Source organism: Tamandua tetradactyla, chromosome 18 (assembly GCF_023851605.1).
Source record: "Tamandua tetradactyla isolate mTamTet1 chromosome 18, mTamTet1.pri, whole genome shotgun sequence".
In the NCBI taxonomy this organism is placed as follows: domain Eukaryota; kingdom Metazoa; phylum Chordata; class Mammalia; order Pilosa; family Myrmecophagidae; genus Tamandua; species Tamandua tetradactyla.
In genome coordinates, this window is record NC_135344.1 from 77,574,791 (window position 1) to 77,588,119 (window position 13,329).

The window sequence follows — 13,329 nt, forward strand, 5'->3', positions numbered from 1 at the left end:
CCTCCCCCTGCCAGCTCCAGGGGCCTTTGTTCTAGAATTAGTTCTTTCCTCCCATGTGGCTGTGCTAAAGGCACATAGGAAATGGGCTGGCAGGTGGGGCAGGGGGTGACTGCAGGTGTGAGGTGGAATGGCAGCTTGCCCATGGTGGGACTCAGTGAAGGTGTGCTTTCTAAATTCATTCCAAAGGCAGAGCCCTTGGGGACAGGGCTTGGGGCCTCTTCACCCAGTTATTCCTCCAGCAAGCATGCTATTCCTGTGCAGAAAGTACTCCGGGAAACATGAAGTGTCTGGAAAGATGGCTTTAACGTTGTCTGGAGAGACTTCCCAGGAGGGTCACGTCTGTATGAGACTCGCCTGCGCGGGCAGGGCTGTGGTGCCATCTGAAAAGGGGGTGCAGGCCTGGGTGCCCCTGCCTCCTGAGAGGATGAATGGGGCCCTGGAGACCCGGCCGGGCCTGCACGGGGCCCCGCGCGGCACCTCCCAGGGCTCCCGTGGGCCAACCCAGTACCTGCCTCCCACACTCCTTTGCATCGTGAAACCACTGAACGTGGGCTCGCGCAGAAAGAGCCCCCACCCCCCGCGAGGGTCCCACCCTCCACGGTGTTTTAGGGCGTCCGCGTTGGCATGGCCTCCGCGGCAATGTCACGGGCGGCGTGGGCCTGGGCAGCGCAGCCTCAGCCTCGCTTTGACCCACCCCCACCCCAGGTTCGCGCTAGCTGTGTGCCTGCGGCCCGCCCATGGGGTCCGGGAGAGGACCAGCGCCGTGGGCGCCCGCGTCACCTGCCTGGCTCGCGGCGACAGATGGGCACGGGACGGGGGGTGGGGCTGTGGGGGGGAGGGGTGTCTGGGAGGTGGGCACTCTCGGGGATGGATGGGCTGGGGGACGCCGGGGGTGGGGAAGGGCGGTGCCCGGGGGAGGGCGGGGTTGGGGGCTGCCGCGGAGGCGGGCGTGGCTGACCAGCGTCCTCTCCCCACAGCTGAGCTGGAGTCGGCCCAGATAGTGGTGGTCGTGGTGGTCGTGGCAGTGATGGTGGTGGTGGTCGTCTGCCTGCTGAACCACTACAAGGTGTCCACGCGCTCCTTCATCCACCGCCCGAGCGCCAGCAGGAGGCGGGACGAGGCGCTGCAGCCGGTGAGTCAGGCCCCGCCGCGTGCCCTGTGCGCCGGGGGGGGGGGGGCTTTCCCAGGCCCCGAAGGTGGACAGACGCCCCTACGGCGGCTCAGCGGGCCCCGAGGAGCTGGGGGCACGGTGCCCTCACCACGGCCGGGCACACCTGGGCAGCCAGCGCTTCCCGGGCCTCCTGTGTGGCCCTGGCTGAGCTGGCTGGCTCTTGCCCTCTGCTAGGATGGAATCGTGGCCTGGCCTCTCACCCTGGATGTTGCCCCAAGGCCTTCACCTGGGAGCAGCGCCCAGGCCCAGAGCTCCCAGAGGGGTGCAGGAGCCCCGTGGAGTGAGGTGTGGGTGCTCCAAGGACGCCCCTCAGGGGCTTGTTAGGCCTGGAGCTGTCTCCTGCCCCTGCTCAGCCCTCTCCCAGGTGCGCAGTTAAACTGGGCTGTGCCTACCTGGGAGGTGAGGGGCCTCTGTTCCCTGGTGGTTGTGCAAGCCGTGCTGGTGATTGTGCAAGCCGGGTCTGGGCTTCGGTGGTGGCAGAAGGGGCGGCACGACCAGAGCTGGGCCCCCAGGGTACTGAGCCATGGGGGGCCATGCTGGCAGCGCCCCACATTGGGCAGGTGCAACTGCACAGACCATTGAGGACTGCTGCTTTCCTGGTTCAGGGAGGCAGTGTGGGTGTTGGGGGAGGCAGGGGATGTGGGGAAGTGGGGGGACCTGGGGTGGGGGAAGGGTGTGCAAAGGGAGTTGTGGGAGGATGCGGGAAGGTGGTTTGGGGGTGTGGGTGTGGGGAGGGGAGGGAATTGGGGAGATGCTTCCCCACATGCTGTGAGGGTCGATGAAATGGTGTCCTGAAGTGTCCTCTGCTCCTTGAGGAAAGGGCTTGTGTGTTTGTGGTTGCTCCTGTCCGTGTGGTTTTATCTCTCTTAGAGCACTCGAGGACTCCCCAAGGTACCTCTTGTTTCTGTCCCCCGGGCCCCCACGACAGGTTGGTCCAGCAGCTTGGTGCATAGACACTGTGGCGTGGGGGCCCCTGCTGGCCCCTCTGCAGTTGAACCTGTGCACTTCCGGGACACTTCTGTCCTGGCCCTGTGGGCCCTGTTTGTTCTAGAACCGCAGTGGCCTTCATGAGCAAATGATTAAAAGACGGATTTATTTTCAACTGGATCAAAACAGACTGGGGATCTAATTTATCAGCTTCTGGGTGATTTGATTTGGCACTGTTGGTTAATTTTATTTTTTATGTATTTCTGCTGGGAAGACTTGACAGGCAAATTAATATTAGAGAAACATCAGAACAGCAGTTGGGTTCTATTTAGAGAAGGAGACCGAAAATACAGATATTCTGATTTGGTCGAGGAGATTTCGCTTACCTTGGTGTTTCGGTTTGCTAATACTGCCAGCATGCAATATGCCAGAAACGGGTTGGCTCTTTCAAAGGGAATTTATTAGGTTACACATTTACAGTTCTAAGGCCGTGAACACATCCAAATTAAGGCACCAACAAGAAGTTGCCTTCTCGAAAAAAGCAAATGTCTGCTGTCCTCCAGCTTCCCTGGGGCTCTGTCCATTCTGTCGGCTCTCGTGGCTCTCATGGCTCTCAAACTTTCCCCAAAATGGTTCTTTCTTAAAGGACTCCAGTAAGCAACCCCACCTTGAATGGGTAGAGACACATCTCCAAGGAAACCATGTTATCAAAAGTTACCACCCACAATTGGGTGGGTCACATCTCCATGGAAACAGTAAAAAAAACTCCCACCCAGCTCAACATCAAGGGATCAAGGGATTGAGAAAACCTTCTCGACGGAAAGGGGGAAGAAAGAAATGAGACAAAATAAAGTGTCAGTGGCTGAGAGATTCCAAACAGAGTCGAGAGGTTCTCCTGGAGGTTATTCTTACACATTAAATAGATATCACCTTGTTAGTTTATGGTGTATTAGAGTGGCTAGAGGGAAGTGCCTGAAGATGCAGAGCTGTGTTCCACTAGCCATGTTTCTTGAAGATGATTGTATAATGATATAGCTTTCACAGTGTGACTGTGTGACTGTGAAAACCTTGCATCTGATGCTCCTTTTATCTACAGTATGGATGGATGAGTAAAAACTATGGATAAGAAATGAACAAATAATAGGGGTAACAAAGGCATAGTAAAATAAATTGAGTAGATTGAAATACTAGTGGTCAATGAGAGGGAGGGTTAAGGGGTATGATATGTTTGAATTTTTTCTTTTTTTTTCCTGAAGAGATGCAAATGTAAAAAAAATGATCATGGTGATGAATACCCAATTATGTGATAATATTGGGAGCTACTAATTGTAACCATGTCAAGAATGTTTGTATGTTAAGAATGTATGCATGTTTGTTCACTGTTTACAACAAAAATACATTTTAAAAAATCCCACCCAGATATATTGAATGAAGGTTAAAGGACATGGTTTTTCTGGGGTACATAATAGCTTCAAACGAGCTCAGAGGTTTTGCAGTATACACAAAACCTCTTATGTGTTCTGGAGACCCAGGCTTGTTTCCCAGTGCCTACCCATGCAAAAAAAAATTTTAAATAAAAAAATCTTTATGTGTTCCTTTTGAGGTGCCCTGGGTTTTGCAGAGTCTGATTTATTTGGTTCCAGAGCTCGGAGGTAGTCTAGATTTCTTTTCATTATCTTAGACTGACAAGTAGTAGGAAAACAGCAAAGGTGCCTAAATATTCCAAACGCCCGCCTGAGAGAGCTCTGCAGGAGCTGTCGGAGTTTCCTTGCCAGAGCCGGGAGCGGCCTGAGCGCCTGCCTTGTCCAATGCCCTGGTGGTCAGGTCGGGCCAGTTTAGCCCTCAGCTTCCTTCTGAGTCTGGACAGCCCAGGGCCACGGCCATGGTGCCCAAGCTGGGAGAAGCAGTCAGCCACTGCCGGGAAACAAGAGAAGGGCAGAGACCTTTTCCTCGATGAGAATAGTACCAGGATGTTGATTTTCAGCCTCTTTTTTTTTCTTTTTTTTTACCTATAAAAATGCACTTTTAAGTAGAAAATGGATCTAAGAAGTCACCCAGTCATTGCTTTATTGCCACCTGCTTCAGGGAGTAAATCAATTGTGGAACTGCAGACACAGATTGGCCCTCTCCTCCTGGGGATGATTCTTCAGCAGCCCACTCCCCACGGACCCCACAGGGGAGGGGCTCGGGTGGACCCCTGGGTCCTGCTGGTGAAGGAGGACAGCTGAATGACCTGTGGTCACAGCCCTCCTGGTTCAAAAACGTTTTCCTTCCTCCCCCAGCCACCTCCCGGGGTCCACACTGAAAGACCCTGCGGAGGGGGTATGGCTTGCACAAAACCAGACCCAGTGTTGAAAAATCGGGAGCTTCCAGATAGAAATGAGACTCGGCGGCTTCTCTTGGAAAGTTGGACTGTCGGGTGGCCCTTGTCCGGTGTCCCTTCATGGCGTCCAGGCCCACCCTCCATGGCATGGAGTGGCACGCTGCTGGTGGTGATTGCTTCAAAAGATCTGTCTTCAGTCTCATGCCCTGGGAGCCAGCGAAGACTGACCAAGGGGTGCCCGCTACTTGCAGCCTGGTCCCTCATGCCACGGGTGCTGGGTGCTGAACCAGGACAGCCCAGGACGTGGCAAGCCCACCCTGGCCCTCTCGGATGCTGCTTGGGGGCTGCCCACATGGTGGGTCAGCATGGGAGGTCAGGAGGGGCTTGCCCTAGAGATCTCTGAGCAGCCAGGTCACCCGTGACCAGTGCTCAGCCTCCCCACAGCTCTTCCAGCTCAGAACCTCCTGGGTGGGGCTTGGGGTGGGGGTGGGGGTGTTTGAAAGCTCCATGGGGGTGTCCTGTGGGTTAGGGTTCATTCCTGGCTCTGTCACTAGGAGCGCCAGGCCTGCTCGTCAGAGAAACTCCGTGGTCTCCTGAGCCTCTGGCCGAGGGGCGGCTCAGCCGCTGCAGCCTCCGCCGTTTCCCTCTGAGTCAGCACGGGCTTTCCAGCCGTCCAGCTGCCAGCCAGGCCGTGGAAAGGTTTCACCTACCAGGGATCGGTGTCTAAGTGGGGCATCTTGAAGGGAGATTATCCCAGTGTAGCATCAAGATAAGTCTCCCTTCCCGTAGGAGAGGCCAGGAGCCAGGTGCTGGGCTGAACGCGGACAAGGTGACCTGGCTGTTGGCTGCAGGCATGAGGCTAGGCCTGCTGCATGGAGCTGTGTGGTCAGCTCTGTGTGGTCAGCTTTTTCCCACTGCCCAGACTTGACCACTCCCAGGGGAGTTCCTGTAGAAGCCTCCAGCGCAGGGCATGCCCCCTGGCCCCCAGCCCTGCACACTCCCCCTCCCCCACCCCCAGCGCCTTTCCTACTCAGCTGGGCCTTACAACTCTGTCCTCAGGTGAGAACTCCACCTCCGCCCGGCCCACTGCACCTGGGAACCTTCCCTCCTCCATCGCATGTTTTTGTTTTTTGGAAATATAAAGGATTCCCTTCTCTTCTTCCCAGCAGATGTTACTGGATAACTTGTGGGGGTGGTTTGGAGCTGATAAGTGCCCCAGAGAAGACGGATCTACTTCTAACCCATCCCTATGGGTGCAGATCTGTTGTAGGTGGAACCCTTAGTTATGTTATTTCAACTGAGATGTGACCCAGCCCATTCCAGGCAGGTCTGAATCCTTTCACCAAAGTCCTTTATGAGAGGAGAAAACACAGAAAAAGCCCAGACTGCTTAGAGAGAAACACTCAGAACGGTTTGGGGAGATAAAGCATTGAGAGAAGCCGAGCAATGAAGCCGCTGAAAGCAGGGAAACCCAGGAGAGAAGGACCAGCCGATGCCAGCCATGTGCCATCCCAAGTGGCAGAGGAGTCCCAAATGCTGACAGTCTCTCTTCAGAGAAGTGTCTTCTTGTTGACACATTAATTTGGACATTTTCACTACCTTAGAATTACAACATGTAAGTTAATAAGGTCGCCTTGTAAAAAGCCAGCTCATCTCTGGTATATTGCATTTACACAGCTTTGGCAAACCGAAACATGTCTTTTCTCTAATGAGGTACATGTCGTAGATTGCATGGAGTTGGGAGGAAAGTGGTGAGTTTTGAGGAGAATGACCCCTAAGGGGAAATGGAGGGTGGGGCTGCTGGAGGAAATGCAGCTTGGCCACCTGGAATGCTGCCTTTTCAGCTGAGCTGCTGCTGCCATCTAGAGATGAAGGGACAGCCACAGCAGAGCACTCGGATGGTGTAGAGGTGGCATGAGAGAAGGGATGAGAGCAAGCTGATTTTATGGAAGGTGAAAGTGTTGCCGACCAGCCTGAGCACAGGTCTGCCCCGCTTTGGAATTCTCATCCTGGAGCCTGGACAGAAGCATATGTTTCAGGCCATGTGATCATTCATTCATAGGGAGGGGCCCTGAGGTGGAAGCCAGAATGTCCAGCCCTGGTCCTGCTCAACCCTAAGGGCCATGTTACCTGGAGGGATGAGGGGCCCTCTTTGGGCCTCAGTCTCCTCCTGTCTAAGGAGCCTCCCATCTCTAGGCCTCAGATCAGAGCCTTTCAAACCATTTTTAATCCCGAAGAGCACATTTTACATGAGAACTCACTACCTGGGCAACTAAAACAGAAGTCTCATCAAGCAGCGTGTACACACCCTGAGCTCAGGTTTTTTTTGCATCCTATTTCATTTTGTGACCCACTCCCACTCATTTTCTGACTCTCTAAGAGGCTGCCACTCACCATTTGAAAAACACTGCATCACCCTGGTTGTTTCCAGCCCTTAAATCTGATGACTCCCAAGACCTTGCATGTGGGAAGGAGAGTTTCCTAAGAGCAGAAGGCCGAACAGCGTTCTGGGTCAGCGGCTCCCCTGCAGCTTGCAGCTCAGGCTTCATCATGCCAGGGTTGAGGGGATGCTTTCTCAGTCCCATTGTAGGCTTTGGGTGGGAACAGACCCAAAGATCAAGTGCTATAACTTAACCTGTTGACTGTCTCCCGTCCTTCAGCTCACAACATCAGAAGGATCAGAAACTGTTCTAGGCAAACGCTGCTAATTTTTGTAATAATGGGGATTTCCTCAGTGGCCAAATAATTTCCAGACTGAGCTCCTGCTTTAAGTGCATGACCAGTAGTTATGCAGCTGTGGGGCCTTTGTCCTGCCGGTTCCTTGGGTCTTGGGAAACAAAGCAGTTGGGAGCCACGGAGAAGAGCTCGCTCTCGACTCGCCTTGTGGCCATGTCAGGAAGCCACTCCTAACCCCTGAGAAGGACCTGAAGACGTCTCAGACAGATGTAACTGTGTTTACGCCTTCCCTGATGTCCCAGCCTCTCCATCCAATATACCACCTTTGCAATACATAATCTTATTTTTAAAGTACATAAATAAGGGAGCTTCAGTGAACTCATTATTTTAAAATGGTAAAAAAGTAACTGAAAACCATCCCCCTTGAACTGGGCACAAGAGCATTGCCTGTGACATAAGAGCCACCATTTAATGAATAGTTCTTTTCTGCAAGGCACATGCTGAGTGATTCTGTACCTTGCTGTGTTTGAGCCTCGCAATATCCTTCTGTTACAAAATAGGGAAACTGAGGCTCAGAGACTAGGTTCCCTCAAGTCCCAGCTCTGGCAGAGCCGAGATTTTAGCCGAGGTCTTTCCTAGCCTGGAGACTTACTCTCTCAAGTTCATGTCTAGGTTTGTATCTCTATTGTCTGTCTGTGAGATGTTATGTTGTCATCACATACTCGTCGTTAATTGTGAGTCCTTTTGTTCCTTTGTTCCAAACAGGAGAATAAGTAACTTTAAGAATGCAAGATGCAGAGAAACAATTGTAAGACCAAGAATTAAACTAGTTATCAGGGTCTCTGGTTTTGATATATTGTTAGCCTGAGTGGGAGTATTTGAATCTTACATTTTCTAGAGTTTCTTGGGTTAGAACTTGACAAAAAGGCATGCAGTTTGCAGGGAAGACCTGACACAGATCTAAGTTGCTGCAGGCTTGTTTTCCTTGTGAGATTCATGCAGGAAATGGAAAATGAAAATATTTTCCAGGGGACTGAATGTGGCAAATCGTCCCTGTGTTGGGTCTGAGCACGTCAAGTGCCAGCCCAGGATCCTTCCTGCCAGCCTCTCCACGTGCTTCTCCCAGGGACGCCCAGCAGCTGAGCTGGCCTTTCCGCCCCACCTCAGCTCCTCCGCCACGGCCGCCTCTGCCTATAATGGCCACAGGACACGCGGTCACTCCTCGCCCTGCCTCACCCTGCCCACTTCCAGTTTTCAGGTCCTAGCCCAGATGCCATTTCTTTCCTGGGGCCTTCCCTGATCCTCCCAGGCAGAAGAGATATCTCCTTTGCATGACGTGCCTCTCCCCTCCCGCTGCTTGGACTTCCTTCTGGGCTCCATGTTTTCCTCTCCTCCTGGCTTATAAGCAGCCTGCTACGCTATACCTTGCAGAGCGATTTGCATGTGTCACACATACAGTGACGCACGTGGACTTGCTGGAATTGGTGACGAGCCCCTTAGCTGTGGATATCTGTGCACAAATGCGTGCACAGAGCTCAGTGTGTGACCCAAAGCAGCTTGTCGGGTATGACTCCCACCAGCCGGCATTGAGTCCCACTTCCTACAGCCTTCTAGGACCCCCAAACCACACGTCCTTCCTTTAAGCTTTCCATAGCAGATGTAAGAGTTCCTCGGCGTGTCTGATGGGTGGCGATGTGGGTCATAATATATCTATAAGTAAATGTCTGTAAGTGACAGCCATGGGTGATCTGACATGCACTGTAAAAAAATAAACTAGAGCTGGTTGAAAGTGGTCCTAGAGTGACGTCCCCCCAACTCACTCGTGTTCTAGAATGCTTGCTTGCGTAGGACACAGGGTCTTGTACAGTCCCATCCCTCCCCCACAGGACAGTGCGGCCTGAGCGCCTTCTGTGTGCACATCAGCTCGCACACTGCAGGGGAGGGGGGGGATGAGACCCGTTCCTGGGACGTGCTCCGTGGTGTACAGGGAGGTGAGGCTGAGCAGGTGGGTGGAATCCTTTCTGGGAAACAGCTGTGGCAAAGGAAACACACTTAAGCCTGTGTAAAATCATTAGCAGAAATGTATTCCTATTTCTCAAAATCCTGTGGACTACTCTTAAGTATTGGTTCATTTCACAGGCTTTTGAGTATGCATTAGCCAAGAACATTTGTGCATTCGTTGTTGAGACAAAAATTGGTTCCATAACGAGGATCCAGAGATGCTCCATCTGAGCAGACGCCAGCAGTATAATGAGCCCTTCCTCCCCGAGCATGCTAATACCTTGTTGGGGTTGAAGAAGTGAGACGTCTACCCCAGGAGGACCCTGTCTTCTTTGTCCCAATTACCTGCAGTCTCCAGTGGGGCAGGGTACCTGGGGGAAGCCGGCAGGAGAGTGACATGGTCCCGCCCATGTTTAGGGGATAAGTGAGCTTCTCCAGCAGAAGCTGGAATGTAGAAGAGAAATGTAGATTTCAGCGAGGGGGATTTTCCCAGTGGTCACTGTGCCAGAGCCCTAATGAATGGCTGGAGGGGGCTGTGGGGAAGGCGGCAGCTGCCCGGGATGGTTTGGGTACCGCCTTTCTAGAACAGTGACTCTTGTGGGTCTTGATTTTCGAGGTATTGGCATTGGGCACAGAACTGGAATGTCAGCTGCCAGCCTTAACCCATTCCCTCACCTCGTCTCTTAGTTATAATGTCGCCCACATTATAACTAAGATTACAACATTATAACACCCACATTGCCACATAGGCGAAAGGCCTGAATGCAGGTTAAAACACGACTATTCTATAAACATGAATAAAATGTCATTGAAGAGTTACATAAATTAAGGAATTTACTTATGAAAAGAGTAACGGGGAGCCGTATGTGGCAGTAAAGGGGAATTCTTATGGAATGCCATGTGAAAAGAGAATACAAAATTGTGGCTACCTTGTGATTGTGGCTATATAAACTAGGTATTCCGCCAAGTAGCATCGAAAAGGCACTTGAGGAAAGAAAACGGTTCAAGTGTGAGTGTCGAGGTGGGGGCGGGGGTAGGTGAACTTCCCTCCATTTTGAAATTTTTATTTTTATGTTATTCCTTTTTTATTATTCCTGCAAGAAATAGAAGCCAGGCAGGGGAAACATAACCCTCCGGGCACTGGTGCACTCGCAGCTGTCAACGACTCTTCAAGATGGGGCTGGAACTCTGGAGCCCTCAGCCTGCCCCACTTTCCCCCTGGGCCGCGTCCTCCCTGAAGGCTTCGGGACACAGAGCAGCTGTCCCCGTTTCAGCAACAGGGAGGGGGCCATAGCCTCCTGCACGCGGAGGTGTGCACGCAACCCAAAAGGGCCGAGCTCAGCCGAACCATCTGTGCCCACCGGGAAGGGGCCGGGAGGAGAGGCTCTGCATTTGGGCCCACGACAGCATGGGGGGTGGGGGGAGAAGGGCACGGTTTTGTCTAGGTTTCAGGGCGCTCTGAGTGTGGCGTGGCTGGCAGCTACCGTGATGTGCTGGGGCTTCTCTCTGTCTCTTCTCTGTGGTCCAGGGCAGCCTGCCCATTTCCTCCAACTGGCCGGTTTCCACCCAGGCAACAACAAAATCACAATTATGTAGGTGATTTACCTACAAAACAGATGCTCTGAGGTGCTCCGAGGTGGGCCAAGTGAACCCGAGGGAAGGAGAAACTGGAGGCTGAGCCTCCCAGCGGGGTGAGTGCGTGGCCAGGGGTGCACAGAAACAGGGCTTGGGAATGTTCTCCCATCCCAGCCTCGGGAGCAGAGGAGCAGGTCACGGAGGGAAGTATTCAGTCAAGGAATCATTTCCTTAAGAAATTATTCTGGTTGCTTATTAAACAAAGCAAATGCTTCTCTGTACCCAGAACTGCAGGCCCTGGAAATAAGTGCTCAGTCCCCAAATGACTACACACAAAGCTTCCGAGAGTAGTCCTCTCTGAGGCAGGTGGGGTGTGTTTTATCTTTACCCATGGTGGTTTTCACTGTGTGTGTTATAAAGGAGAGGGTATGATGTGTGTACCTAAGTACATGCATACAGAAATGTAGGATGTATATGAATATGACAAAAGAGTAACAGCCGTTGTTAATTATGGGCGCTGTTAATTTCCTGGAGAGAAAGCATCCTTGCAGTTGGGGGGGCCCTGGAGTGAGGGAACCAGCTGGGGTGTGCCCTCCCTGCAATGCAGCGCTGCTTTTGTTTCCTGAGAAGTTGGCTCTGCCAGTACAAATTTCTGTTGAAATTCTCCTTCACCTTATTTGAGTTTTAGTTTCCTAACCTAAAACCTGCCTGTTCCGTTTCCTAGGCGACCCAGGCAAATCCCACGAAATGGGTCGGGTTGAGCAATGGGAACTTGTTAGCCCAGGGTTTTGCAGCCGGGAAAACGTCCACATCATCCACGCGATGCTTTCCCCAGAGACGGTGGCATTCTGGGGTCAGCTGCTGGTCGTCCTGGGCTCCTCCCAAGGCACATGGTGTCCTCTCGTGGCTTCTCCCTTCTATTCTTGGTTTCGTTGATTTCAGCTTCTGGCTGCTCCCTCTGTGACTTTCTCTCTGCCTGAATTTTACTTATAAAGTTCTTATAAAGAACTCCAGTAAAGAATTAAGACCCCTCCTGATTGGGTTGGGCCACAACTTAACTGAAGTGACCTCATCCAAAGGCCCTATTTACAATGCATTCACACCCACAGGAATGTTGAGAACATGTTTTTCTGGGGTTACATCCAGCTCCAAACCACCACAGAGGCATTAAGAGTTGGGGGGAGGGGGTGGGGACGAGTGGGGTAGCCCACAGTGGGGTCCTGACTTGGCTTCAGTGACCCCCGAGTAGGCAGGCAAGGTCAGGTGAGGAGGCAGGGAGGGGCAAGGAGAGCTGTTAGTGGGAGGTGGCCAGTGCTGGCTGGGCTTGGGGACGGTGAGAGGGAAGATAGAGGCTTGGGGATGGGGGTTGGCTTCTCCCAGGGTCCAGGGTACCCCATTGGCAGAGCTCCATCAGGGGAGGTGCAAGCTCAGACTCGCCCTTTAAGAAGATGGCTGTGGGTGAGCGGTAGGGACAGGGTGGCGGCCAGGAGACCGTCCAGCAAGCAAGGAGATGAGAGCCCTTCTAGAGGTAGGAGGGCAAGATCATTGCAAGTGGAGGTGAGGGTGCTGACGGGGGCAAAGTTCTGCTACAGCAACTGGGCTAAGACCCTGCTCACAGAGCAATAAGAGGTTGGGAAGAAGCTGCCACATTATGTTTTAGATTTGTTTAGTTTTGGGGGTCTGCAAGAAGCCCAAGGAAGTGCCCAGGGGATGGTTGGATATATGGATCTGGAGGCCATGGGGAGAGGATGGGCTGTGAACAGACCCATCCCCACAGGACAGGCAGGTGAGCCCTGGGGAGAATGTGTCACGGGAGGCAAGGAGCCCCCAGATGGGACCCTGAGGGGTGGCCCAAGAAGTCGAGAGGTGAGCCAAAGGGGCCAGGCGCTGCCCAGGCTGACAGGAGATCAAGTACAAGGAGGCCAGCCAAGTGTCAGGTGGAAGATGCAAATTTGGTGAAAAGTAAGACCACGCATTTGTCAGACTTGACTTGGATCTCTTTTAGGCTTTTTTTCCCCCCTTTTTGCTCATTGCTAGGAAAATAAAGCCATTGGGGATGGTGACTGCCACTTTCAGATCTGGGTTGCTTCCCCCCAGTTCCCTTGGCAGTGGGAACTCTAGCAGTTCACGTCGTGCAGTGTGTCCTCTGAGCTGCAGACGCTGTGACGGAGCAGCTACCCTGGATGGAAGATCGGAGCAGGGCCTTGAGGCTGTGAGATAAGAAGGTTTTCCCTGCCCTGCTGGAAGGGGCCTCCGTGGCTGAGGGGCAGGAAAGGGGTCTGCCCAGTCTGCATCCTGGGAGGAGGAGCATAGGCTGCCTGGTGAATCTTAGAAACATCCAAGAATGAGGGGTTTGTTTTCCCTCTTTTCAACATGGGAATTCATACAGCAATCCAGAATTGTAGTGATTTTTGTCACTTTGATCCAGAGAAGCTGTGCCCTAGAGTGTTGGCCAAATTGGCTGACACGTGGTAGGCGCAGCCGTACGGCTGGGAGTGGGGTCCTTCCACTCGGTGCTCCTTGAGTTTTTTCAGCTGTCACCCTCGGAGCTGCAGGCTCCATTAAGACCCAGCTGATTCCTTTGCTTCAGATTCCACAGTACACTGCACGCTTTGTGGGACAAACATGTGCCAGCCATGAAGGGAATTTATCTATA

At 52.9% G+C, this 13,329-nt stretch overlaps 1 protein-coding gene across 7 annotated transcripts in view; it reads left to right on the top strand.

Annotated features, from left to right (window-relative positions):
* LDLRAD4 (low density lipoprotein receptor class A domain containing 4) overlaps positions 1-13,329 on the top strand; it is a 394,962-nt gene that overhangs the window by 378,476 nt on the left and 3,157 nt on the right. For all 7 annotated transcript variants that reach the window (XM_077136067.1, XM_077136063.1, XM_077136066.1 and 4 more), the window contains one exon: positions 978-1,132. In XM_077136067.1, the coding sequence (XP_076992182.1) occupies positions 978-1,132 (155 nt within the window). The remainder of the gene's footprint in view (positions 1-977; positions 1,133-13,329) is intronic.